The sequence below is a fragment of the Malassezia vespertilionis genome, chromosome 2, assembly GCF_029542925.1.
Source record: "Malassezia vespertilionis chromosome 2, complete sequence".
Taxonomy (NCBI): Eukaryota; Fungi; Basidiomycota; class Malasseziomycetes; order Malasseziales; family Malasseziaceae; genus Malassezia; species Malassezia vespertilionis.
The window spans coordinates 342,867-368,888 of record NC_079248.1 but is presented as its reverse complement, the minus strand read 5'-3'; the positions used below and the strand labels follow the sequence as shown (position 1 = coordinate 368,888).

Below are 26,022 nucleotides of genomic sequence, written 5' to 3'. Positions count from 1 at the left end.
ATTACCTATGTGCGTGCGTGCGCTTGCTTCGTCGAAGCTATAGGAGAGCGTGTACCGCTGGATGGATGTGATGAACTGCCACCTCCGTTGCGCTGCGAGCTGTTGCTCGAATGCGTCAGCTGGCGGAGTGGATTGACGACGTGCGGATGCGCTGCGCCGTGCGTTGCCTGCGACACAGAGTGAATGAGTTTGTCCCATCGCAAGCGTGCCATCATAGAACGGAACGCCTGTGTATCGGAGCTCATGTCCGACGAAATGCTGCGTGTCTCCTGGTCAGCGTTGTCCGAGCTGGGAGCGTGGATGCCCTGGAAAAGGTTGTCGACCATGCGCTGCGTATTCATATCGCAGTATGGAACATTGTTGCCATCCTTGGATCCGTGGTGCGGCATCGTCGGTATCGACGCCTTCGAGGCGTCTTGCAAATGCTCTGGTGCAACGGCAGTCATGCAGAACAGATCCGAGAGAGGAAGCTTGTAGTGCCACTCGAAGCTCGAGTGCGTCACATTCAAACCGTCTTCTCTCGTGCTCCCATTCTGGTCGCGGGGCTTGGTCGCGTCGTTACTCGCGGCCTTTTCCTTGTCGTTATTTTGAAACGTAAGGCCGGCAAGGTCTAAAATACCGCCGGAAATGTGAGGAACTCGGTACATTTGCGGCCCGTACAAGTACCGCATGTCCACAGAGACGCGCAACAATGCGTTGGTCGTGCTATCGCACAAGAGGTACTGCCGCATTTCGAGTCTCCTATGCGAGTTTTGCGCGTTGGAAGACCACATGCGCGGAGCGTATTGGGCCAGGTCCAGATGGACGTAGCCCATACTGTTCACCGTGTCGTGGTTGTGGTGGTGGTGCTCCAATCCGTGCACTTCCTTCGGCAGCGCTTGGATGACTCTGACCCGCATCAGCGACTCGTGCAGCATCCCGAGCTGCACCGGATCATGTTGCAGTTGCGGTGAGCGTGGGCCGCGCGAACTGTCACTCTCTTCGCGGTCTGGCTCCACATCCGATTTGCCGACGGCGATGCGAACAACAGTCTCAATCTTGCGCTCAAATTTGACCGTGTTTTGGTAGACGCGCTCAAACTCTGTTTGGCCTTTTCGCTCTGCGTGTGCAACAATGTGCGGCATGGATCGAGTTGCGTTGCTCCCGCTGCGAGTGCGCGTGCGGCGCAGCTCCTTGCCTTCGCGGAGCTGGCGCAGCCTGTTCCATTGCGGTTCGGAGCCACTATCCTGCAGACTCTCAACCGAAGGCTCGCCGTGTAGTGCGTGGTCGACTAGCGCATTTGTTCTGGCCCGCGCCTGCTCCGGCTCGTCCTTGCCCTGTGGGCTCCGCGGCTCGTTGCCGGACGTTTCTGGCGTATGCTGCGATCCTTGGCTGCGATTGGTATCCGTGTGTGGAACATCATTGCCGCTATGCGTGTTCAACAAGTGCAGCTTAGAACGCCCGGGATCTACATGCTCCTGGAACGTCCCATGCGGACTGCCTCGCTTGCCCGCGGTATGTTGAATTTTCCACGCCACCGCAAACTCACCCGAAAGAACCGGCACATTTGCAAGCTCGTGGATGGTTACGGTGACATGAAAGTGGGCATGCTTGGAGCCAAGGCTGAACGGAGTTAGCAGCGAGCTCATGGTCCGGGCGATGCGGCGCGCTAGCGACAGTCAAGGAAGAACCAAGGGTGCGATTTTGAGTGGGTGGAGCGTATCTGCATACGCCCGATTCGGAATAATGGGCCATTTGGCAGCGCTCTACCTCCACTATGGATTTTCCTGCAACAAGACATCTTTGCGCGCCGCTTTGGGTTTCTTTGCGCCAGACTTGGAGTGCTTGCGGCGGCGGTCTTCCTTGACACGTGCTGCTTCCGTCATAGTATGGTGCAGCTTCTGTGCACTGCGGATCGGTTTCGGTACGTGCCGTTGGCGCTCGATCTTGGCTACATCCCCGACCGTGTTCCAGCGCTTGCGAAGCGCCTTGGCATAATCGCGACTTGCGCGTTCGCGTGCATTGACAATCCCTAGTTTGTCACTCGCATTCGCTTTCCACAGACGCAAATTGCCGTCGTCGGAGCCGCTGAACACAAATCGCGCGTCTAAAGCGTACGTCACGGCAAATACCTTTTGCATCCGCTTGGTGTGGTATACATCGCGCGAGCGCGCACCTTTGCCGACATCCCACAAGCGCACGGTACGGTCATAGCTGCCCGTCACAAGATCCTGGCCCGTAGGCGACCAGTCCACCGACATGACCGCGCCGACGTGGCCTTTGTAGATCTGCGTTGCAGAAGACAAGTTCCGCATGTCGAACGTGTACATGTTGTAATCTTCATTCGCCACTGCAAACGTCGTGGGGTCGTACGGTGACCATGCGATATCGTTTGTACGCATGCGTAACACCATCTGTTTCAGTGGCTTGGCGCTGCGCATGTCGTATAGCGTCACGCCGCGGTCTGTGTCTGCACCTGCAAGCACGTCTGTCTCGCTTGGATTGAAGCGCACAATATTGACTGCGTCGTGGCCCATGCTCATCGTAACCAAAGGGTCAGAGCCACCGCCACGGTTCATGTCCCATACCTGCACCGTACTCGATGCGGATGCAAAGCGGGGCTGCGTTGCGTGGTGGGACACTGCGTTGAATGCGGTGCGCCCATTGTACACGGTCAGCGGCTCGCTCGGTGGTAGGTCGAGAGGGCGCATGCTGAACAGGTCAGCATCGCGCGCACCAGACACCTCATCATCGCTTGCATCGCCATCGGGGGTATATTCGCTAAATGATCCTAGCCCTTCTGGCGCAGGGTCGGCATTCCACATCTTGATCGTGCGGTCGGTCGAGCACGACAGCATGCGCCGCCCGCCAGGGGAATCACTCGCAGAGGCGCTGCCCTCAAACGTGAGAGGCGAGATAGACAAGGATTGTACAATGCCCATATGTGCTTTAGGGTAGGTATAGACGCAGCGCTGGTGGTTGGCATCCCACAAACGGATCTCGCCATCTCCACTCCCGCTCGCTACGATATCAAGGCGCTTGGGGTTCTTTGCAAGTGAGTAAATACCGTCAATGTGGCCCTCAAATGCGGCGACAAATGGCTTTGCAAAAAGGCGGTCCAATTTGGCAGCATTGAGCGCTCTTGTATACTCGCGTGGTTTTTCAAACGGGTGCATGGTCGGGTCCAAATTTCGCTGGACCGGAGCCGCGTCACCTAAACGTGCCGGTGCATGGTCGTCAAGCGAACGTGTAAGTGCTTTGATTTTCTGCAGGGTAAGCCAACGCCACACCTCTACGCACCATTGCGCCGTTGGGAGAAGGGCGGGCGCACTTTTTTTTGTCGCACCACCATTTAGTCAGCGCGGCGCAGATAAACACTCGACCATGTCGTCGATCATTAGCATGGTCAGGCCTGGCGAACGCCTTGGGCTGGCACCAGGCAAGTACAGCGTCATTCTTCCAACGTACAATGAGAAGGATAACTTGCCGATCATTGTGTTCCTTTTATGTCGCATGTTTATGGAGAATTACTTGGATTACGAGATTGTCATTGTGGACGACAACTCGCCGGATGGCACCCAAGTAGTTGCGCGCCAGCTTGCCGCATTATACGGCTCGGAGCACATTGTGCTACGCCCACGCACGGGAAAGCTGGGTCTTGGGTACGTAGAAGTGCCGCACTCACTCCAGCACTGCGTATATGCACGGACTCGAATCGTGCACGGGCGACTTTGTGATTATCATGGACGCTGACTTTTCGCACCATGTACGTTTGCACGGCTACTTACACATAGCCCAAATTTATCCCGAAGATGATCGCACTCCAGCTTGAGACCAATGCAGACATTGTCCAGGGCACGCGGTACTCTGGGCCATCCACGGGCGCAGGCGTGTACGGCTGGGATCTGAAACGGAAACTGGTGAGCCGCGGCGCTAATGTGCTGGCCACCTTCGTGCTTGATCCACGCACAACGGACGTTACAGGCAGCTTCCGTCTGTACAAACGCTCGGTGATCCAACGCTTGATGAGTCAAGTGACGTCCAAAGGATACGTGTTCCAAATGGAGATCCTTGTGCGCGCAAAAGCGCTTGACTACACTGTGGTAGAAGTTCCGATCACCTTTTGCGATCGCGTCTTTGGCGAAAGCAAGCTTGGGGGTGACGAAATCGTGAGCTACGCAAAGGGCGTATGGCAGCTGTTTGTCGGCATTTAGTCTAACTACTTCTTGTTGTATTGGTAGAAACCACCCTTCTCAGGGGTCTTGCGGCCGAGCTTGCCTTCCTTGATCAGGTTTCTCAGCAAGGCGCTCTGCTTCACATAGTCAGCGGGCATGTGCTCGCTGCCACCGACCGTGTCGCGCCAGCCCTCGGCAATGTAATCGAGCGTGTCGAGGCCGACGAGGTCAGCAAGCTCAAAGGGACCCATCGGGTAACCGGCACCGAGCTTCATCGCAATGTCGACGTCCTCTGAGCTGGCAACACCGCGTTCCACAAGGCGGATCGCTTCGAGCTGGTAGGGGACCAGGAGGCGGTTGACTACGAAGCCAGGGGAGTCGATGCAGGTAATGGGGACCTTGCCCATCTTTTTGGCAACCTGGACCAACGTAGCGTGCGTCTCATCGCTGGTGGCAGGGATACGGACAACCTCGATCAGCCTTGTGGGTTAGTCTTTCCAGAAAATACATACTTCATCTGCGGCACGGGGTTGAATGCGTGGAAACCACCAAACTGCGACTCGCGCTGGGTCGACTTGGCAACATCGGCAATGCTCAATGAGCTCGTGTTGCTAGCAAAGATCGCGTCCTTGGGGGCTTTGGCGTCGACGAACGAAAAGAGATCTTGCTTGATCTGGACATTCTCGATGATCGCCTCAATAACCAAGTCCGTGTCCTTCACAGCATTGGAAGCGTCCGTGGTAACGTTGATCGAGTCCACGATACTCTTCACGTACTGTGCCTGCTCCTCAGAAGACTTGTCTGCCATCTTCTTCTTGGCAAGGCGGCTCAAGGACTTGGAAATGATCGACTGTCCGTTCGCGAGTGCCTTGTCAGAGACATCGGAGAGCGTCACATTGTACTTGCCAACATCGGCAAGCACTTGCGCAATGCCAGCACCCATAAGACCGGCGCCAAAACTGCACGCGTGTCAGCACGGCGAACTTTGCTACGCAGATACTTACATTGTGACGTTCTGCACATCCTTGTCAACACGCAGCTGCGTCGTTAGCTTTTTTTTTTCATATTCATGCACCTACAGAAGTAGAGAAGGAGCGCGCTGCGCCCGAACCCACACGGGTGGACAAAAGCGTACTAACACCTGTACGGAAAAGCGGCATGGTAAGGGAAAGTATGCACGGTCAGCTCCCCGGCCGGGCCCGACAACCTCGGCCGGGCCGGTGGTCCGTGCGCGAGCAACATGGCATGGTATAGGGGTATCATTAGGGTGTCTACGTATCCACATTCCAACGCCACCGGTCTTCTTGGTAGCCATTGGCCGTATCAGAGAGAAGAATATCGCGGCGCTTCTGTACATAGACAGTAAGATCAGTGACCTTTTGCCGCATCGCAGGAATAGTATCGCAGTCGATCGGCCGTTCCAATTGCCCAGAAAGTTCTTCGACAGCACGCTCCAAATCGCACTGGTTGTCTTCAAATAATTCGGTCATGTTGTTGCGTTCAAGATAGTAGGCCATGCAGTATGTCCATTTCAGAGTCATGCGGCATTCCGTGAGCGTATCGGCAGCTTTTTTCAAAAACTGCACCTCAATCCAAGACAGGTCAGAGGTGACTTGAACTTCATCCATTTTCTTCTCAATGCGCCCATACAAATCCTGATCTAGACGCGCGGATTGCTCGTGGTTGGCAAAACGGTTGAAGTAGTGCAAGTACCGCTCCAACGATACCCGGCTCTTGGCCTGTGTATCGCGCGCACCCGAGCTTGCTTTTTCGTCAAAGCGGTTGCAATGATACCAGCTATTTCCATGCTCAGACCAGGGCCCCGAACAGATCCAGCAAAACTCGTACTTGCACTTGCGACACGTCATGTGATTGCACCCGCCGCTCTTTTCGATGGTGGAAGCGCACTTGGGGCACTCTTTGGTATTTGCACTGATCCAGTTGGCCGTCTCGCTGTCATCTTGGCATTTTTTGAGCCAGCGCTTGACGATGGCGCAAATAACAGGCTGGTGCGCGGCTTCCGCGCATCCAAAACAGAACCAATGCTGCTTGTCGCAATGAACAGAGGGTACAATGGCGTGCAGCTGTTTTGGCGTGACGTGGCACTCGACTGCAAGCTCGCAGTCAGGCGCGGGGCACCAACGTAGCGTATTGTTATCGTCCACATAGGTACGATCGAGAAGAAGCCTATATCGCTCCATCGTCGCGGGAGTCAAAATAATACTCATCGTTAGTTCGTCAACGATCAGTTTGCATTTCTCGTTCATGCACTGGATCCGACGGCTTTCGCCTTCTTCGCGCACCTTTTGCTCCGCGTAGTGTTTGTAACAATCGATGCAGTATCGATGGCCGCATGGAAGCGATACCGTCTCGATCTTGCCGCCATAGTCTTCGCCGGACATGAAACATACGTCGCACGTGAAATTCTCGAGTTCAATATGCTTCGGACAGTTGGGATTATCGGCGATGCCCGCTTCCCATTTCACCTCTTCGGGCGAGTCCATGTAGCGTTCAATCAAGCGCTCTTTGTTCCATTGGAAGTGGCGCAAAAGCACCGCAGCATCGCTTGTGGGTATTACAAACATAAGCGAAATATGTTCCACTTCTTTGTGCTGTGCTGCCTCCAGGCCCTCGATGGTCAGCGACTTGAAGTCTACTTCGTACGACTTCTTGCGTTCTTGCGTAACAGGTATGGTCTGATCAACAAACATACCATCATCAGACATAATGTCAAAGTCATCGTCATCGTCATCGTCAATGTCATCATCACCGTTCATGTCGCCAACGACACTGGTACCATCCTCAATATCGTCGTATTCTCCATCACCCAGATCGGAATATTCATCCATCGAGTCCTCATAGCCATCATAGACAAGATCATCAGCATCTGCCATTTTAATACGGAATCCACATGAAAATCTGCAGGCAAGGAATGTAGCCTACGCCCAGTCTTTGTGGCAAACACGCGTGCTGTCACTGTCAATAGCGTGCGTTGGCGCGTGGGTTTGTGGAGAAATGTTCAGAGGGTACGTCAGCATGACAAATGGATATATATATATCACGTGATAAAATACAGTTTCAACAGCAGACTGGGAGGGCGTATTTGGTGCGCTTGCGGATTCTTAGCGACCACAACTTTTGGTACTCACCTCAAGGTACGCATCAGGTACATCCACGACGCTGCGTTTGGTAAGGGGCACTTTTGCACACTTGCCAGCGTATAGTTGAGATACGATAGTGCTCGAAGGACATTGTACTTACATTTTCACAGATGCCTACTCATCTCAGTAAGACTAGGAAGCTCCGCGGCAACGTCTCTCACGGTCACGGCCGTATCGGTAAGCACCGCAAGCATCCCGGTGGTCGTGGTCTTGCCGGTGGTTTCCACCACCTGCGTACCAACTTTGACAAGTACCACCCTGGCTACTTTGGTAAGGTCGGTATGCGCCACTACCACTTGATGCGCAACCCCACGCACTGCCCCATCATCAACGTCGACAAGCTCTGGGCCCTTGTGCCTTTTGAGACTCGTCGGGGCTTGACTGCGGACGCCACTGAGGTTCCCGTCATTGACACACTTGCTGCTGGTTACGGCAAGGTCCTCGCCAAGGGCCGCCTCCCTGACCTTCCGTGCATTGTTAAGGCTCGCTGGGTCTCTGCGTCTGCCGAGAAGAAAATCAAGGCTGCCGGTGGCGTTGTCAAGCTTGTTGCATAAACGCGTTTGGCCGACTATTGCGCTGGCACTCGCCACTGACATACACTCAAGACCCTCTTATGGGTCTGGTATATTTCATATGACGAAAAGGAAATAGTTCTGAACTTATTTCAGGCGAATATTATCCATTGGAACCACTACTGGCTATATTTTTTTTGTAGCAGACCGCTGCCGCGCTTCAAGTAGCTCACTCTGGCCGTATTCCATGCACATAAACCTGCCTATCGTCCGTGGCGCTTGTTTACCACGTAGCGATGTCCGTCGCGGAGATGCAGGGCCTTTACGAGATGCAACACAGCATATTATCCTATTTACACACAGTCGCGAGACGCATGCAAACAGCATAGCGGACACCTTGTTTCGTACTCTATACATCTACTATATTACGGAGACATAGTCGCGATATAAAAAGTACATTGGCGTCTTTTAACCCACGCAACATTTAGTTGGAGAGAATGGTGATCTCAACCTCAACACCAGGCTCAAGAGCGGTAGAGGTGATCTGCTTGACAACCTCGCTGGGGCTGTGCAAGTCAATGAGGCGCTTGTGGATGCGCATCTCATAGTGGTCCCAGGTCTTCGAACCCTCACCGCAAGGGGACTTGCGGGTTGTGTGCGAAAGCACCTTGGTAGGAAGACGGACAGGGCCCTTGACGTAAAGCTTCTTGTCCTTGGAGCGGTTGATAAGATCGCTGCTCATCTTCTCCAAAGACTTCACGTTACGGGACGTGAGAGTGATACGGATCTTGTGCAGCTTCACAGGGGCGGCCTGGGCATCGACTTCTTTGTCCTTGGCGACGTAGCTCATCTTTGAATAGAATAAAAAAAACCAGCGGTGACCAAGTTGAAGAGAACCCTCGACGCTCCGCGCAAAGTACAGCAAAAACGAATCACGTGATATACAAGTTCAGCAGACTGGCCTTGCTTTTCGCATGGATGACTTGGCATGCATGGCGGTTCCATGTCGGTTGCGCAATGCTGCGGGAATACAGCGAGTTTAACACTTGCACACACGTCAACCTACCTTATTTATTCGTAGAAGCAAATTTTTTTTTTTGTATGAAAGCGCGTGCAGCCTAGTCCAGGTCGGCACTGTCGTCAGTAATGTCCAAACTCTATAGTGTACAACATGAGCATATCATTCCAGCTGCCTACATTATGCTGTCACCCAGTCATGGAGCGTGCTCTTCGCCGTACGTTCAACGCGCAAGTCTTTCAATTGCGCATTTCCATGTGGAGGCGTTTCTTCATCCGGCAACCAGCACTACTGCGTCCGTGCCATTCCACGACGCGGTGCTCTACGAGCCAGTGATTATAGATCGACATGCAATAATGTCTCAAGATTTGGCTAGCGTATCAATAGGTCTAAGGTCTGACCCGAATACACAGGCCACGGAGCCTCCAGCCACTGTGGAAAGTGTTTTAGAAGCAACAAACGTCGATGTGGAAACAATGCCAAACGAGGCGGAGAAGGAGGTGACAAGGGGATACGACGAAGAGCACGCACATATACGAGAAGAACGCGACATGTACGAGGAAAAATACAACGGTCTGCTTGCCAAACTTACTCAAATGCGCAATACGCTGGGCGAGCGATTACGCGATGACGCTGTACGTACCCCAGTATGCTTGTTTCTATTGCTAACAAACATCAGGAAGAGCTAGATCGGCGAGAGCAGCAAATTGAGAAGCTCACGGCTCAAATTGACGAGTGCCATGTCACAAATTCAACGCTGCAGGAAGAGCTTGTGACATCGCATGCCGATACAGATCGTATGTCGTCCGAAATCGACACGCTTCGTGCACACATTGCAGAAAATACTGCTTCGGTTGGATCTGAGAAGCTTAATTTGGTTGAGTCCCGGTGCAGAGAATTGCAGCAGACGATGGATGCACAGCGCGTGGATCTTGACCGCTGGGAGAACGCATACCTCGATGAACGATCGAGAAAAGAAGAGCTCGAGTCCCGCATTGTAGCCCTGGAAAAAGCAATGCGTGATGCAGAGAGCCGAGAAGAGCAGCACAGCTATTTTATTGAACAGGAAAAGCTAGTGGCACGGCAGCTTCAGCAGGCATTAGAGGACTTGCAGATTACGCACGAACAAGATGCGCACCGTGCAGTGGAGAACATGCAGGAAGAGCTGGACAAGACAGAGGCGGAACTAGAGACGTACAAGATCCGCCTACATGATACCGAAGTACAATTGCACGGCACGCGGGAAGCTGCTGGGAAATGTGCTGCCTTGGAGCAAGAGGTGAAAGAGAAAAATATCTTTATTGGCAAGTTACGCCACGAAGGTACGCTCGTGTTTCATTTGTTCTGACATTCAGCGGTCATTCTTAACGAGCATCTTACCGATGCTCTTCGAAAGATTCGCCAGGATTCGCCTGAATCGGTTGTCGACAAGTGCGTTTGCCGTTTACATTTCTGACACATAGGCGCTTGGTTACCAACCTTTTGCTCCAGTTCCTCACGCTGCCCCGCGCCGATTCGAAGCGCTTCGAGGTGCTGGGTCTTATTGGCACAGTCCTGCAATGGGACGACGAGGAGCGAGAGAAAGCTGGGCTTAAGAAAAGCAACGAAGGCAGCAAAGGGTTCGGATTTCTAGGTCTCGGTGCTTTGCGTTCCAACACTCAATCTACAGAACAAGCGAGCGACGAGCCTGTGTCGAACCTATTTGTAGAATTCCTGCTTACCGAAGTCGAGCGCGGCCGTGGCGGAAATCCAAGCGCTTCTAAAGATATAAAGCAAGGCGCAAAAAGCGACCAATTCGATCTCCGCCGCCTTGGGGAATTGGAACGTGCGGATACACCAGCCTGTCATAGCGAGGTATTACCTAAGCACACGTAGAGGGCTGCCTGCCATTGTAGCATTTTTCTCGAAGCGATTCATCTTCCCTTCTTTTTGTGTCCCTGATGCGGTTTTCGTACCTGTCCTTGCTGTTGCTAAGCTTTGCTGCGATTGTCAACACTTTCCAATATCCTATGGCTGCTTCAAAAAAGGCCGAGAAGTTGGATGCTGAAATTTTTGTATGTACACCTTCATGCTAACCCATCTAGCTGATTCGCCATGGCGAAAAAGATCCAGACGGCGCGATAGGCTTGAACCCCACTGGAGAACAGCGTGCAGAATGTGTTACTAAGTTGTTCTCGCGTGGTGATCTGAAAGTTGACTACATCATTGTCCAAGACTACAAGTCCAACGGAAAGCGTATTCGGCCCTATATGACTGTCAAGGGGCTCGGGAAGAAGCTGAATATCAACGTTGATCACCATTGCGATCGTGATGACGAGGATTGCGCTTTGGATAGCATAAAGAAAGCTGTCAGTAAAGGTGCCAAGCGGGTTCTCGTTTGCTGGGAGCACGATGCGCTTTCAGATATCGCTGAGTTGCTCGGCGTTGACGGTTTGAAATATCCTTCAGACAGGTTTGACCTGGTTTACCAAGTGTACCAAGGAAAACTGGAAAAGGTATTTTCTGAGGATTGTCCTAAACTTGACAAGTAACAAGTGATGGTGTCTCGACTTGGCTGGAATCGACATGCTTCTGCAGCGCAATACTGACCCGTTCAATACAAAAGAGCTATGCTTGCGCGATCTAGTAGAGCTGATAGATAGACACATTTTGCTATTTGGGAGCGAACGTAATGAGTAACCTTTTTGTTTTGTTTTATACGGTTGCATCGCACACCATGCGGTCCTACGTTTCAGTGTTATGTACAGAAAGTCTAGGTATATTAGTTATGCGTGTCCCGCACGCCGTTTGCCGCGAAAAAATGCGGCAATGCTGCTGATGCTATTGCCAAAGCGCTCATACACGCGGGTCTCGCTACGTATCCCTTGCGGTCAGCAACGCAGTCGTACGTACATTTCGGCAAACGCGAAATAATATCGTGCCTTCCAAACCGGTGGTCTAAAAGCAAAAACACGGCCTAATGTCAGATACACATACAAATACACACATGATCATTTCGGTGTCGAATGGCGCGACCTGCAGTGAGCTTACAGTATCGAAGCACGTACCCATCGACTGGTTGACGGCACGCATGCATAGATTCAAGTACAATTCGCGACCCTTATCCACTGTACCGGAAGCACTGGGTTCTGTTTTACGCAGATACTCCATGCGCTCAGAGAGTTCCTTGCTTTTGGAATTTGGAAAAGGGAGACCGACCATAACAACACAGCGCGCCAAGTCGTCTTGGAAATTAATACCCTCCGAGAGCTTTGCTCCCACCACAGCAAACAGGATAGCGCCGCGTGATCCATTTTGGCTTGGAGCTGTAATTGCAGCTGCATAGCTGTGCAACACGCCATCGACTTCTTGCGTGTGCTTTGGTTCCATAAAGATCTGTGTGTGAGCAAAGATACAACGTACACGTTTGCGTTTCGCAATACGATCCAAAGCGCCTGTGATTTTCCACCGCGCCATGGTCATATTCAGGCTGGCATACGAAGGGAGGAAGACGATGATGCCATGCGGTATAATGTTGCAATAATTGGAAAGTGCATTGGCCAAGTCGTCCAACAATGCGGGCTTTTTCCATGCATCGTAGGTGAACTCCAAGCGTGTCCCTTTGGGCCCCGTATTCACGATTGCCCCTAAAATGTTTTCCTGTGGCACAATATGTGCACAGGAAAAGGCCTGAAATTGATCCCGGGAAACGCCATCAAACAATTGCGTTTGAAATTCGGACATGGGCTCCATCGTACCGCCAGCAAGGATCACACTTCGCGCAGCATCCAGGAGCGGCTGGAACGCTTCTGCAGGGTTGAGTAGCAGGTACTTGAAGTGGACATGCCTGTCCTGCTCAGTGCTCGCAGGTGAAACTGTAACCATCACCTTGCCATTGACTGCACGGTTACTGAGCGCAAGTAGGAACCCTTCGAAAAGATGCATAGCCTGCATTTTATTGCGACGAGGACAGTCCTTCCCATGCTCCTGAACCCATTGCTTGTCGGCATACCCACTGATTTTTCGCGCAATGCGCGTATCTTTGAGCCAGTGTTCAAGGCGCACAAGGTTGATGAGATCCACTGTGCCGCCTAAAGCCGCGGTGAATTGTACTGTTGTAAGCGTTTCCGTGACAATTTCTGCCGTGTCGCCAAATGCCTGGATCTTGGCAGTACAGTATGCTTGCAAAGCGGAGAGCAGCACTTGTAATGTTCGCAAGTGCTCTTCATTGGTTCCTTTAAGCCGCAATGAAAATCGATGCAAGTAGGCACGTACCTGCTCCGTGGCTTGCTGAATGTGTGTCTGTGACAGCTCTGCCGAGTACGTGGCAAGAATGGTATCAATAAGGTTGTGCGCCTCGTCAATGATCACGACACTGTCGTCAAGAGACAGCTGCAGCGCGTCGCGCGCGTCGCGCTGCAGTAGCATATTGTACGGTAGTGTGACCAGCTCCGCCTGCCGAACGCTGTTCCGTGCGCCAAAATAAGGGCATACGTGCATGTCTTTTCCCACTCGGACCAGCTCCTCAATGTCATGCACTTCTGCCAAAGCACGGTCGCGAAATGCATCCATTTTTTGCTGCCCAGCGTGGTCCATGGGTGGAAGGTAAGAACATCGCAGTTTGGATTTGCCGGACTCCATCAGATCCATGCATCGCTCGTTCATAGCTTCTGTGCCGTACGTCGCGCCCAAATCACGCACAGAGGGATTGATGCACATCTGTTTCCGGCTGCCGAGGCTCACCGAGCGCACAGGATCATGCGCTTCCGATGCAGTGCCGAACTCTGTTTTTTTTAGTTCATGCACTAGTTGGGATAGCTGGCTATGCGTCCGGCTTGCGTAGTAGATTTTCGGCGTGGTAGATGGCTCTGTAGCGTCTTCGCGCGGGGCAAAGCTCGATTCATACTCTTCCATCATTGCGCGTGCCTCTGCAGAAAGAAACGCATACGCATCGCCATTATCTTTTGTTCGGCGTATTGTGCGGCTTGTCTCGTCGTACTCGTCGATGAGGTACGCTGTATCTGAATCGTACTCTTCGTCCACACGACGTTTCTTGCGTGCGTTCTCTGATTCACTACGATGCGCAGGATCCAAGCGGAGATTAGACTGGTGCTCTCGCACTTTCCGCAGCTTAGCACGAATCTCATTTTCACTCGCTTCGAGCATTTCGCGCTGCTTTTCTTCGTCGTGGGCGACTACCCAGTTTGGTTCTTCGTCGGCTTGCTCTGCGTTACCACGCAGCGTACCAACCACGGCTCGCTGTCGATTGAGCGCAAGCCATGTGAATGCGCTGCAGAGCAAACTTAGCGTCTTTCCCGTCCCGGTGGGGCTCTCAAACACCCCGACTTTGCCGTGTTCAATGACCTCGAACAGCTGTGCCATGAGCTGTAACTGGATACCATACGCGACAGGATATGGGAAATGGAATGCGCGCGACTGAAGAGTAGTTTTGAATCCGTCAACATCCTCCAGTTCGCTTCCGGGCGTTGCCAGGACCAGCGACGTTGGCGCATGCATCCCCAGTACGGAAAAAAGTTGGATGTGTTCCTTGGAAAAGTGGAGGGGAAGCCAAGTCGAGAAGTTCATTAGCATTACACTAAACGCAAGACTAGCATATCCTGTACCGACACTGTGATACTACGGCACTAAAATCAGGAGGAAAAGGAGATGGTATAGCACCAATAAAACGTAGTTGGTGGCGCAGTGCTTCACTTCTTCACCAGAAAGCATTGCGCTTTGCAAAAGGTACGTTTACTCGACAGTGACGCTCTTCGCCAAGTTACGAGGGAAGTCCACATCAACGCCACTCGCGGTAGCAAGATGATATGAAATAAGCTGAAGAGGCACAACAGTTAGCAGTCCCTGCAGGCAGTCGACAGTTTGCGGCACACGAATAGCACGCGCGCCAGCAGCGACGTTCTCATCGTCCTCATTGCAGATAATAATTGGGCGGCCGTTGCGCGCACAGACCTGGCTCAAGGCTGTCTGAACCTTGGGGTAAAGAGAGTCCTTGGTCATGATGAGGATCACAGCCATCGATTCGTCGATCAACGCAAGAGGTCCGTGCTTGAGTTCACCGGCCAGAATACCTTCCGAGTGCATGTAGCAGACTTCCTTGATCTTCAACGCGCCCTCGAGACAAGTCGCGAATTGGTAGCCACGGCCCATGATAAGCAGCGACTTTTCCCTAAAGAGTACATTGTACGCCAAGTCCTGGAACGCCTTGTCTTCAGCAAGGATGGTACGAAGCTGCTCCGGGAGGGCGTGTAGGCCGTCGATAATCTCGCTGCGGCGCGCAGTCATCGAGACGCGATCCTCCGACAGCTGAACCGCCATCATGATGAGCGCAATGTATTGCGACGTGTACGCCTTGGTCGATGCCACACCAATCTCCGGACCGGCGTTGATGTGCACACCACAGTGCGTCTCGCGAGAAATGGTACTGCCGACGGTGTTGACGACACCGACACAAAGCGCACCGCGGCCAAGACAGTAGCGCATGGCCAAGATCGTGTCAGCGGTCTCACCAGACTGCGACACAAACACACACACATCGTCGCGGAAGATGGGCGACTTGCGGTCCAAAAAGTCCGACGCGAGTTCTACCGAGACAGGAATTTCACTGAGCTCCTCAAAGATGGCGCGCGTTGCAACACAAGAATTGTAGCTCGTACCACATGCGATAAACACAATACGGCGGCAGCGGCGAATCGTATTGAGGTATTGAGAAAGGCCACCGAGTTTAACTTGACGCGTGTCAAAGTTGACACGTCCACGCATCGTGTTCACCACCGACTCGGGCTGCTCGTAAATCTCCTTCTGCATAAAGTGGTCAAACTGGCCCTTCATAATTTCGGCCAGCTCCATCTCGAGCGTCTCAATAGAGCGTGTGGTAGAGAGGCCATCATTGCGACGCAGACGGTGGATGTGCAACTCGCCCTCTGCAATGTGTGCAATGTCGTCATCCTCCAAGTAGAGGACACGCTTGGTGTGCTCAATCACGGCAGACGCATCCGAAGCGATAAAGTACTCGATAGGTTGGGGCACGCCGTCTTCGGACAAGAATGCACGCGACTGCGAACGAAGCAGCTTGTCGATGCTGCCGTTGTTCTGAATCACGGGGTCGTTGAACTGGGTGAGCTGAGGGGAGCTGTGCAGGTTCGGCTGGCCGACGTCAATGTCGGCGGGGTTGCCTGGCTGGACATCAACAAAGTCGACCTTGAGTTTCTTTTCGGTCTTGACACCGACCAGGAGTGGAGAGCCGCGGCGCGCAGCGATAAGCTCGTCAGGGAAATGGACAGACTTGAACACAAAGGAAAAGGCGCCTTCAAGCTCCTTGATGGCGCAGCGCACGACGGTGTGGAAGTTGGGCTTGCGGTTCTCGGGGTAGCTGTCCCAAAAGTACTTGACCAGGACAGCAACTGCCTCGGTGTCGGTGTCCGTTTCAAACTTGTAACCTTTCTTTTCAAGAACCATTTTCAGCTCGCGGTAGTTGGTGAGAATACCATTGTGCACGACAGTAAACTCGGCCTTGTCGTCGCTACGGTGAGGGTGGCAGTTCAGCGGCGAAGGAGGGCCGTGGGTAGCCCAGCGCGTATGGGCCATACCAGTATGGGAGACAAACGTTCTAGCAAAGTCAATGGGTGCTTCGTTGATATGGTTGCGAAGTGCTTGGACTTTGCCAACCTGCTTGAAAATCATGACATCCTGCTCCGTGTCGCCGTCAACAGTGATGCCAGCACTATCATAGCCACGATACTCGAGACGACCGAGCGCAGTGGTGATGATATCAATAATCTGGCGTCGGTCCTGGTCGTCGTCAGTGTCCACTCGCGTCACACATACCTTTTCGACCAGATAGTTTACGTAGGCAAAAATACCACACTGCGCAAGTTAGCCCGGCTCCTTTCGTGCAGCAGACTTCGCTGTACGTACCATTTTCCTGAGTCAATGGCAAAGAGGCAATGAAAGTTTTCCTGCGTCAACGCCACCAGCTGTGCCTGAAAGAAAGAGGCGATACTAAGGTGGTAAGCTTAGTGACTCGCCTTGATTTTCTACACCGACATAGACGCGTCTTCTATTTTCGATTCGCACCCCACTCGTCTGCCAGGTCCTTGCCCATTGATGCGGCCTTTTGTGGCCACCTACAGAAGGCTTACATTGCTAGCCAATCATCTTTGCCATAAAAAAATAATAGGCCAACCAATATGGTTTTCGGCGTATGATTACAGGATGCATGCATATAAAAAAAACTCGCGCCAGTTAAATCCGTCACCTTGCATACAGTTTCGCAAGTCACGGGCGTGCTAGGGCGTGCTACTTTCGGTCTATAATGCACTGGGAGCCGCCTGCAGATTGTGGAGGACAGGGTGTCGATCGCGTCGCGCTGGCGTGTAGGCCAGGCCATTCGAATCTACATTACTAAACAGTCCCTGCCAGTGCGCACAAGGAACAGGTAGCAGCGATGCTACGCAAGGTCCGATGGAAATGTGCGTGGCGACCGCGCGCGCTCGTGCCGCCGCGACAATGTCTCGGATCGTACGTGGTGCTTAGGCCGTGGCGAGCGCTCGCGACGATGATGGCGTCCCGGCGATCGGTCGTAGTCGTACCGCCGGCGCTCTGCATGGTGCGCTCTTCGCGCATCATGGCGTGCACGTCGCTCAGAGTCGTGCACGTCGCGTTCGTCGCGCTTGTCGCGCGATGCATTCTTCGGGGTCCCATCTCGCTCGGCCGTGTCTTGGCGCATGGCGGAGTATCGTCGCTTAGATGTGTCCACGGGCGCCGCGTTTGCGCCTGTGCGAACCCCTGCGGTCCCTGCACCATCGGCCAGCACTGGTCCGACAATCGGTCCTTTTCCCATAGGCAGTCCTCCACCGCTGCGGTCAGCTTGTTCACATTGTACATACAGCATCTGTTGCATAGCCTCCTGCTCGGCCTGCTTAACCTGCATCAATTCAGATCGCCGCACTTCTGCATCAGAAAGCGCATTGTCTGCACTGTCTTTGTTGTACCAATGGATGTCCCGGTTTTGCTGCCATCGGCCTTTCGCCGCCGCGACGGAATTGCCGAGGTAGTGTTCGCGATGTTTATCCTCGCGCACAGTATCCCATGAAAACTGCGACTGACCACCGCGTGTACCGCCGCGTCTGTACGGTAAGCAGTAAAAAGAACATACCGCGACGACTCAAGCATGCGTGGTCGTGGCCGTGCGTCGACGCTGGGGACGCCTGCGACGCCTGCGACGCCTGCTACTTTCGGCCGAACTACGCGCGTAAGCCAACACCCGACGCGACCAACACGCGCTTTGCCACGGCGATTGCATGCCGAAATGCAGCATGTCTGTTAAACGAGGCCTACCTGATGAAGCAAGTACGAATGGTGCTGATACCCCTTTGAAGCGTGACTACCACATATTGGATACCAACAAAGCTGATATGGAAGCATGTGCACAAGAGCTGGACTTTGAGGATGATACGGAATTTTTCGAATCCCTCGACGAGACCTCTTGGCACCTCTTGGATGCGAGCGAAGATGCGACAGCTGCAGTGCCCACACTCTCGCAGCCAGAATGCGGCACTGGATTTTTAAATGCAAGCGGAAAGCAACTTGCACGGCCAAGCGACGCGGCGATGCAGGCGGCAGCCAAGCGCCTCAAGCTGGACGATACGGACGACGGCGCCCTTTTGGTCCACACGCCAGAGCGCGCCTCTATATTAGCGCAAGCACAAGCAGCCACCACTCCGCAACGCGGCGTGTTTCAGTCACCTTGTGAGCATTCCAAACCGAGCATATCCTCTACACCTTTTACCCGCATGCGACCCGCGTCTGTGCTGGGCACGAGCCGATCGCGCCCTCTTTCCCCCATTTCGCCCAACACCGTCGAGCATTTTCAAAAGCCTATTTATTTGGGCATTACTCCGCGCTCGTACCGCGCGGGCCTCGCTGCAGGCGCGTCTTCGCGCACCAAATTTACGCCGCCGTTCAAGAAAGGAGCCAAGCTAGAGCACGATGCCCCGGCTCCGCGCGTGCCGCTTTTCAACTTGGAGCCCTGCATGTTGCGCCATAGCTACCAGCAGCTTGGCCTTGTGCCGAAACGCACAGCATGGAGAGAGGCCGTGTCGCAGGGCGTGCCTTTGGAGGCATGCATGATCTTGCAGGATCCACAGCAAGCGGCACACTACCTTTTCCGCACCGCCGGAGCCACACACGGCCCAACGGAGCTGCTGAAAACTTTGCATCGGCTGGGCGCACACCGCGCTACGGAAAAATGGGTCGTCAATCATTATGCGGTGATACTCTGGAAGCTTGCGGGGATGGCCGCCGTGTGTCCTGTGCAAGCACACATGTATTGGTCGTACGACGCAGTGCTGCGCCAAATGCGATACCGCTACGAGCGTGAAGTGCACTGTGGGCAGTCCAGTGTCGTGAAGCAAATCCAGGAACAGCGGTGCAGCCCTGGGAAACCCATGGTTCTTTGTGTATACCACATCCACCCAATTGCACACAGCGAAGAGCCAGCGACCACCATCCTACAGCTCACCGACGGCTGGTACAGAATTCGTGCGGCACTCGATGCTCCGCTCACGCGCGCCGTCGAGCGCGGCAAGATCCGTGTAGGCCAAAAACTGGGCATCACAGCGGCCAAGCTGGAGGCATTTGGCGAAGGCACGCCCGTCTTGGATGCGTTCCACACCTCTGACCTCTCCATTTCAGCCAACTCGTGCCAGCACATGCGGTGGGATACGCGGCTTGGCGCGCATCCCCGTTCTTTTGTTTCTACACTCGGTCGACTTATTGCCGATGGCGGCATTGTGGGGCTGATGGACATTTGCTTGGACCGCGTCTATCCCACCGGATACATCCAGGGCGAGCTGGATGCGCGCGGTCAAACCGTTTTTACCGGCTCGCAGTACGGCACGGATGAGGAGCAGGAGCGGCAGCGTGCATGGGCGGTACAGCGCCAAGAGGCACAGGGTACGCTTGCCTTGATGGCGCAGCGCGTGCAGGCATCGCTTCAATGGCTTGAGCCGCGCGTGCGTCCGTGCGAGCCATTGGATGCTGTATCGATACAAGGTATGTTGTATCCTACCCTTTTACCACAGATGTGCGCAGCCTGCTTGCGGACGTGGAAGCGACGGCGAATCCGTGTGCACGCCTCGAAGAAGTACAGCGCGAACACAGCGGCCAAGCGCGGCTTGCAGCGCTGCTATGGTCGGCGCGTGCACGAGCATCTGCTTTGGACGCGCCACACACAGACGCACACACATCCATCCTCGATGCGCTCTGTGCACCGCGGCGTGTGAAGGCGTTTTGTATTGTGCGCTTCCACGACGCACAGCGTACAAAGCGCACGACGCGCCGCAGCGTGCAGCTAACAGTATGGGATCCGCCTCCGTTCCTAAAAGAAGGTGCGCGTCTACAGGTGTCCCATTTAATTCCTACACAGCGAGATGCATGGCGCGCCCGCGACGCGGCTGCCGATGTGTTCCTCGCCACCACGCGCCAAACGACCTGGCACCATAGTGCGTAGTATCACGTGACATTTCGCGCGCGCGCGAGCGGCCACGAGGGGAGAGTTTAGTGTTGGTTTACGTACACAAACGACGTTTCAAGCTTGGTTTACGGAAGCGCCTGTCTTGTGGGCAGTATGTCGACGGGCCTTCCTAACTATGAGCGCGAAAGTGCAATGCAGCACATTGCGGCGCCTCGTCGAGCGGTGCTCCAGTCGATCAACACGCAAGAGTCCGTCCCCATTCAGCGGCATGTTTCTGGTACGAACCCCTACAAAGTTTCGGAGAGCGGCATGCATGCAGAAGCCCATATTGCTGTGAGTGAGCGTGCGAATGGTGTGTCGCGTTTGCGCAGACACCTTGCACCGCTTCCCAGTATCGGCAATGGTGTGCAGCCGCAGCACGCTCCTTCGACCAAAAGCGCTGCCCCTGCCGTGACTCGCGACACGCTCACGCACACGCACAGCAAGAAGCCGCAGCTGCCGAATGCGCCGCGCGTCATTGTGGATGCTGCTGGAAATGAGTATGACCGGCATGCGGTGCTGGGCCAGGGCGGTTTTGCGCGTGTATTCCACGTCACGGACCGGCATGGCCGAGACAAGGCATTCAAGGTGATTGCCAAGAGCGCAATTATGCAGTCCAAGAAGAATCGGCAAAAGATCCTTGCCGAGATTATGATTCACAAGTCGCTGAAGCACGTCCACATTGTTGGATTTGAAGACGTATTTGAAGACTCGGAGAATGTCTACTTTGTCTTGGAGCTGTGTCACAATGGGGTACGTACAGCGGCAACTAACCACAGAATATGAACGATATTGTAAAGCGCCGTGGACGCTACTCCGAGGCCGAGGCGCGCTTCTTTATGATCCAGATCTTGGCGGGCATCCAGCACATGCACAACAATTCGATCATTCACCGCGACCTAAAGCTTGGAAACGTGTTTTTGGACCAGAATATGCGCATAAAGATTGGCGATTTTGGGCTCGCAGCGCTGCTCAAGTATCCCGAGGAGCGCAAGAAAACCGTGTGCGGCACACCGAACTATATCGCGCCCGAAATCCTCTACGACCAGGGCGAAGGGCACAGCTTCGAGGTCGATATCTGGTCAGTCGGTGTGATTTTGTACACGCTCCTCGTTGGCCGCCCGCCATTCCAGACGAGCAACGTGCAAAAGATTTACGACCGGATCCGCCGCAACGAATACGAGATTCCTGCCGAGGCAAACTTGTCTGTCGAAGCCCAAGGCCTCATCCGGCAGATTCTCTCGCAGCGCCCGTCGGAGCGCCCGTCACTTGGAGAGATTATGGAGCACCCGTGGTTCCTTGCAGGCACTGTGCCGCTCAGCGTGCCTGCCCAAGCAGTCCATCAACGCCCCTACATTCCCGCCTTAACGCAAGGCGAATCCCAGCGCAACTATGAGCAACTCAAGTTGGAGGCGGCGTGGCTAACCGACGACGCTGCCGACCAGGAAGCAGCGCCAGAGCCTCCCGCCAAGTACCCACGCGAGAATCTGCGCGCGCTGGAAGCAGTCGAGGAGAACAGGGACAGGATCGACCGCGAATTCCAGCAAGCGATCAATCCCGGCAGCCCCATCTCGACCCTGCTCAAGGTCGGACGTCAGCCGCTGGTCAAGGCGAATGTTGCCTCGCCACCCAGCGCACTTGGCCTTGCTGGTAAGATGAGCAATATGCATTTGAAGTCCACGCACAACCAGGAAAACGCACAGCTCCGCCAAAAGACCCAGGTCGTGGCCGGCTTCGCGCCTGTGCCTACACGCCCCGTCACTAGCCTCGAGCTCATGGTGCACTACCTCAGCGATGCACTGCGCCACTTTGATGCCGAGGATAGCCAGCCGCAGATCCCGACGAATCCAGCGGGCGAGATGGTAAGCATTCCTTTGTCGGTCGTTGTCGAAGGCGAGGGAGGCGAACTGCGCGTAAAGCCCCCTGCTCCTCGCCAATTTATCATTTCCTGGCTCGACCACTCGGAAAAGTACGGCTTGGGCTACGCGTTGTGCAACGGCTCTGTAGGCGTGCATTTCCGCGACGCTACCAGCATGGTGCTCGCACCCCAGCGCCAGTGCTTTGACTATGTCTACAACATTCATTACCGCGGCGATGCGCATCCCACCGACCAAGTCCGGCGCGAGAACCACGCCATGCCGAGCGACCACGCGGACAAAGCGTCCAATTTGGAGTGGCTTCCCCGCGAGCTCGTGAGCAAGTTTAAGCTTTTGCGATTTTTCGAGGGCGAGATTATGGACCGCCTGTACGGAGCCGACAACCCCTTGACCTATGTGGACACCAACGAGACCGGCATGAGCTTTGTGCAGAAGTGGTACCGCTGCAAACAAGCGATTGTATTCCGGCTGAGCAACGGGACCGTACAGTTTAATTTCTACGACCACACCAAACTCTTTCTCTCCTCGGATGGCCTGGTCGTCTCTGCGATCGACGCCGTCGACCGCACCGACGGCGTGCCTGTCTTGCGCACCTGGACCCTCGCCGAGATGGTCGCAATTGCCCATCCCCGCCGCTCTGCCGCCGAAGCAGCGGCGGTCAGCGAAACACCCGAGCGCTTTCCCCGCCTTTTCCAGACCAAACCCAGTGAGCGCCGGTTTGTGCGCCAGTTGATGAAAAAGTTGCGCTACGTCCGTGACGTGCTGATGAGCACATCGAACACGCATCTTCCTGTAGCATAGTGCCACAGCTTTATCCATTTTTACATATCACTACGAAGCAGCGCGAGAATCCGCTCGAGAAGCGCGCTGAAAATGTGCTGCGGCGTGCGCGGATGGACGACGAGGCGCATAAAATCGCCCTGCGCGGTCGGCGCAAAGTCCACGGCAAACTGGCGCTCGGCTTGGAGCGCCGCGTGGAGTTTGTGCGTCGCTGCAGAGCCCGTAGCAGAGCCGTACTGCACCGGGCGGAAGCAGATTTGCAAAAAAAGGGGCTCCGCGAGCGGCCCGAGCTCCAGCAGTGGGCACGCTTGGATTTGCGCGAGAACGTGGCGCGCAACGGCAAGGCCTGCATCAATGTGGGCGGCGAGGCCCGCCGTTCCATGGCGGCACCACGTCAGGTAAAGCTTGAGCGCCTCGCCGCGCCGCCCACACCCCAGCGTCTTCATCGCATGGTCCACGACAGGGCCGCGCTCGTGGAATAAATAGCCCGCGTGGATCGCATGCTCGCGAAGAACGCGGGCATCGCGCACCAAGAGGAACGAGCACTGGTGCGTCACACACAGCAGCTTGTGTGGGTTGATTGTGATGCTGTCTGCCATGCCGCTTCCGCGCAGCAACGCGCTGCGCTGCGCGGGCGAAAACACAGCAGCGCCGCCCCACGACGCATCGACGTGCAGCCAGCAGTGGTACTTGGCACAGACGTGTGCAATGGCCTCAATGTCGTCAAACGCACCAAGCACCGTCGTACCGCTCGTCGCGTTCACAAAAAACGGCGCGCCGTTTGGGTGCGAGGGATCGCGTGTCATTGCGTCGAGAATCGCGGCCAGCGCATCCACGCGCATCCGGTCGTGTGCGTCGACGGGCACATGTACCACGGCGTCCATCCCGAGGCCCGCTGCAAGCGCGGCACGGTCCAGAGAGAAGTGGCTCGCTGCGCTCGTGAGAAGAGCAGGGCGCGCGCCGCGTCCTTGCCGTCCGTTTCGGTGCAGGTATTCCACAAGGCCGTACACGCCGTCGCGCCTGTATGTGCCGTCGAAGGCAGCGCACAGCGCGGTCTGTACTGCGAGGGTATTGGAAGCGGCGCCGCCCGGCATCGTGATCCCATCAGCATTCTCCGCAAAGTCGAACAGCGCAGCGAGCTGCGCAGCGCAGGCGTCTTCGACGGTGCTCAGCGCGGGCGATGCGCTGTAGACATGCACGCTTGCATTCATTGCCGCAAGCAGCATCTCGCCACAGACACTTGCAATGCTTGGCGCACTGTACAGCTTGGCCATGAACCGCTCGGTCCATGGGTTTATGCTGTTTTCAAGCAGCAGCTGCATCGTGCCAAGCAGCGCAGCGTCGTCCATGCCTTGCATCGGCCACGCCGCATCGATTCGCTTGCGCAGCGCTTGCGGCGTGCTCTCTGGTATCGCCGGAGTGGTCGCGTCCTCTCCATGCGCGATCCATGCCTGGATCATCGCGCACACCTCCGGCGCAACCCGCGCAAATTCTTCCGAAGAAGCGGGCATGTGGAGTCAGCAAGGCGCCAACGCCGCTTTTTGGGTCCGCGTACCTCCACACCAGCATGCTCTGTGCGGCGCGCGCGGCGCAAGTTGCTGCGGCGTGGCGTGCGGATTTGCACGCATTGTACGCTGAGCGGCACACACAGAACTGGCGGGTCCAGGAGTGCGAGACGATCCATCCCAGTGCGTAGACCATCGACTCACGAGTTATTGCCGCTGCACGGATGCACGGCCCTGTCGCGCCGCTCTTTGCCCGGCGTGGGCGTGTCGCGCGCTGGAGGCGGCGTGCGCCGAGCATGCCGCGCGCGTGTACAGAGGCTTTGGTGCTGTGGGCGTACACGGGAGAGGCATGTGCGGCTTTGCCGAAGGCTCTTTCCACCGCGCTTTCTCTCACGCTTGACGCTGCACTCGCGCTGCTGGCCGACGATCTGGGCGAGGCGCTGCTGCATGCGTCTGTGCCAGTGGACTGCGTCGAGTTTGTGCTTTTGGATACCCCCTATTGCGGCTACATAGACAAGACGGTGCTGGCATGCCGTACGCATAAAACGCATGTGCCCCCGATGACGGCTGCAGCCGCGCTCGTTTGGCGCTCGTTGGTGTGCACCGGGAGCGTACCGGCGGGCACAGCGGCTCCTGCTACGTACATGGAGGTAGCGCGTGTATCTGATGCGGTGGGACCGCGGTGTGCGGCGCCGTACCTTGCCGCACGCGCGTGGGAATCGGCGTGTGCGCTCGCAGACCCCGCGCCTGTCTTTCGCAGGATGCTGGACGATCCATTGGTTGCGCAGGATCCAGAACTCGGTGGTATGCTTGTCGAGGGACTGTGTGCATTTCCTGCACACCTTCCGCACGCCGAAGCGCTGCTGGCAATGCGGCGCATGGATCTAGATTGGGTCGTGTATACGCTCGCTGCATCCCATGCACCTGCCACACACGCTTATGCGCCCCTTTTTTGCGCCGAGGTAAGCGCGATGCTTGGTACACGAGCATGGCGAGCATTGCTTTCGCGGAATGATATGGCGGTTGCGCGCCTTGTACGTATCCTTGTTGCTTCGATGAACGATGTAAATGCCGCGTCATTGTACGAGACGCTCGTCGGCGATATCCTGCTTGCCGATGCGCCGCCGCGACCCTCGGGCGAGCTCGAGGCGGCGCTCGAGGCGTACAGCGAAGAGATTGTGCGGTACCTGCGCGTGCATTGGGTTGCTGTGCGCGCGCAGTATGGATTTGACGCGCTCGCACCGTGGTGCGTCAAGGAGCTTGCGGATCGGCTCGAAGTGGAAGCGCATGCATTGCGCGTGCATTGCGCAGCGCCGGCGTGTGTCGTGCCGCTCGGGAAGAATGCAAGCATGTTTGCCATGACTACGGGGGGACTCGCACAAGACTGCGAAAAAGGGACGGAGCGCAAGCCAGGGCCGGTCAGCCTGCATGCAGCGGTGGTGAACAAGCATGCTGCGCAATGCGCGGCACAGACGGGCCATGTATAGTGCAAGTAGATTCGTA

The 26,022-nt window shown here is 55.3% G+C and overlaps 14 protein-coding genes across 14 annotated transcripts; 6 read left to right on the top strand and 8 right to left on the bottom strand.

Moving 5' to 3' along the window:
• Positions 1 to 5: 5 nt before the first annotated feature.
• Positions 6 to 1,628, bottom strand: MVES1_000987 (uncharacterized protein; the record flags this gene model as incomplete). Its single annotated transcript, XM_056205841.1, has 1 exon — positions 6 to 1,628. One exon carries the CDS (start codon positions 1,626 to 1,628, stop codon positions 6 to 8), a length of 1,623 nt encoding a protein of 540 aa, XP_056061816.1.
• Positions 1,629 to 1,754: 126 nt separating this feature from the next.
• sof1 lies at positions 1,755 to 3,155 on the bottom strand (the record flags this gene model as incomplete). The annotated part of the gene is made up of 1 exon (XM_056205840.1): positions 1,755 to 3,155. The coding sequence occupies one exon, from the start codon at positions 3,153 to 3,155 to the stop codon at positions 1,755 to 1,757; it is 1,401 nt and encodes a 466-aa protein (XP_056061815.1).
• Positions 3,156 to 3,363: 208 nt separating this feature from the next.
• On the top strand, positions 3,364 to 4,193 carry DPM1 (dolichyl-phosphate beta-D-mannosyltransferase; the record flags this gene model as incomplete). The annotated part of the gene is made up of 3 exons (XM_056205839.1): positions 3,364 to 3,641; positions 3,670 to 3,745; positions 3,774 to 4,193. 3 exons carry the CDS (start codon positions 3,364 to 3,366, stop codon positions 4,191 to 4,193), a joined length of 774 nt encoding a protein of 257 aa, XP_056061814.1.
• A 5-nt stretch (positions 4,194 to 4,198) lies between these two features.
• On the bottom strand, positions 4,199 to 5,097 carry MVES1_000984 (uncharacterized protein; the record flags this gene model as incomplete). The annotated part of the gene is made up of 2 exons (XM_056205838.1): positions 4,199 to 4,634; positions 4,667 to 5,097. The coding sequence occupies 2 exons, from the start codon at positions 5,095 to 5,097 to the stop codon at positions 4,199 to 4,201; spliced, it is 867 nt and encodes a 288-aa protein (XP_056061813.1).
• A 328-nt stretch (positions 5,098 to 5,425) lies between these two features.
• Positions 5,426 to 7,048, bottom strand: MVES1_000983 (RBR-type E3 ubiquitin transferase; the record flags this gene model as incomplete). The annotated part of the gene is made up of 1 exon (XM_056205837.1): positions 5,426 to 7,048. The coding sequence occupies one exon, from the start codon at positions 7,046 to 7,048 to the stop codon at positions 5,426 to 5,428; it is 1,623 nt and encodes a 540-aa protein (XP_056061812.1).
• Positions 7,049 to 7,425: 377 nt separating this feature from the next.
• On the top strand, positions 7,426 to 7,869 carry RPL28 (RNA helicase; the record flags this gene model as incomplete). Its single annotated transcript, XM_056205836.1, has 1 exon — positions 7,426 to 7,869. One exon carries the CDS (start codon positions 7,426 to 7,428, stop codon positions 7,867 to 7,869), a length of 444 nt encoding a protein of 147 aa, XP_056061811.1.
• A 442-nt stretch (positions 7,870 to 8,311) lies between these two features.
• Positions 8,312 to 8,677, bottom strand: RPS20 (40S ribosomal protein S20; the record flags this gene model as incomplete). Its single annotated transcript, XM_056205835.1, has 1 exon — positions 8,312 to 8,677. One exon carries the CDS (start codon positions 8,675 to 8,677, stop codon positions 8,312 to 8,314), a length of 366 nt encoding a protein of 121 aa, XP_056061810.1.
• A 644-nt stretch (positions 8,678 to 9,321) lies between these two features.
• Positions 9,322 to 11,376, top strand: MVES1_000980 (uncharacterized protein; the record flags this gene model as incomplete). Its single annotated transcript, XM_056205834.1, has 6 exons — positions 9,322 to 9,480; positions 9,525 to 10,167; positions 10,201 to 10,276; positions 10,309 to 10,699; positions 10,873 to 10,899; positions 10,930 to 11,376. The coding sequence occupies 6 exons, from the start codon at positions 9,322 to 9,324 to the stop codon at positions 11,374 to 11,376; spliced, it is 1,743 nt and encodes a 580-aa protein (XP_056061809.1).
• Positions 11,377 to 11,782: 406 nt separating this feature from the next.
• On the bottom strand, positions 11,783 to 14,439 carry CHL1 (RNA helicase; the record flags this gene model as incomplete). The annotated part of the gene is made up of 2 exons (XM_056205833.1): positions 11,783 to 14,215; positions 14,434 to 14,439. 2 exons carry the CDS (start codon positions 14,437 to 14,439, stop codon positions 11,783 to 11,785), a joined length of 2,439 nt encoding a protein of 812 aa, XP_056061808.1.
• A 136-nt stretch (positions 14,440 to 14,575) lies between these two features.
• Positions 14,576 to 16,762, bottom strand: GFA1 (glutamine--fructose-6-phosphate transaminase (isomerizing); the record flags this gene model as incomplete). Its single annotated transcript, XM_056205832.1, has 3 exons — positions 14,576 to 16,633; positions 16,670 to 16,708; positions 16,760 to 16,762. The coding sequence occupies 3 exons, from the start codon at positions 16,760 to 16,762 to the stop codon at positions 14,576 to 14,578; spliced, it is 2,100 nt and encodes a 699-aa protein (XP_056061807.1).
• Positions 16,763 to 18,159: 1,397 nt separating this feature from the next.
• Positions 18,160 to 20,354, top strand: MVES1_000977 (uncharacterized protein; the record flags this gene model as incomplete). Its single annotated transcript, XM_056205831.1, has 2 exons — positions 18,160 to 19,897; positions 19,927 to 20,354. 2 exons carry the CDS (start codon positions 18,160 to 18,162, stop codon positions 20,352 to 20,354), a joined length of 2,166 nt encoding a protein of 721 aa, XP_056061806.1.
• A 117-nt stretch (positions 20,355 to 20,471) lies between these two features.
• Positions 20,472 to 23,035, top strand: CDC5 (polo kinase; the record flags this gene model as incomplete). Its single annotated transcript, XM_056205830.1, has 2 exons — positions 20,472 to 21,110; positions 21,137 to 23,035. The coding sequence occupies 2 exons, from the start codon at positions 20,472 to 20,474 to the stop codon at positions 23,033 to 23,035; spliced, it is 2,538 nt and encodes an 845-aa protein (XP_056061805.1).
• Positions 23,036 to 23,055: 20 nt separating this feature from the next.
• GAD2 (glutamate decarboxylase) lies at positions 23,056 to 24,525 on the bottom strand (the record flags this gene model as incomplete). Its single annotated transcript, XM_056205829.1, has 1 exon — positions 23,056 to 24,525. The coding sequence occupies one exon, from the start codon at positions 24,523 to 24,525 to the stop codon at positions 23,056 to 23,058; it is 1,470 nt and encodes a 489-aa protein (XP_056061804.1).
• A 218-nt stretch (positions 24,526 to 24,743) lies between these two features.
• MVES1_000974 (uncharacterized protein) lies at positions 24,744 to 26,006 on the top strand (the record flags this gene model as incomplete). The annotated part of the gene is made up of 1 exon (XM_056205828.1): positions 24,744 to 26,006. The coding sequence occupies one exon, from the start codon at positions 24,744 to 24,746 to the stop codon at positions 26,004 to 26,006; it is 1,263 nt and encodes a 420-aa protein (XP_056061803.1).
• Between the last annotated feature and the right edge of the window lie 16 nt (positions 26,007 to 26,022).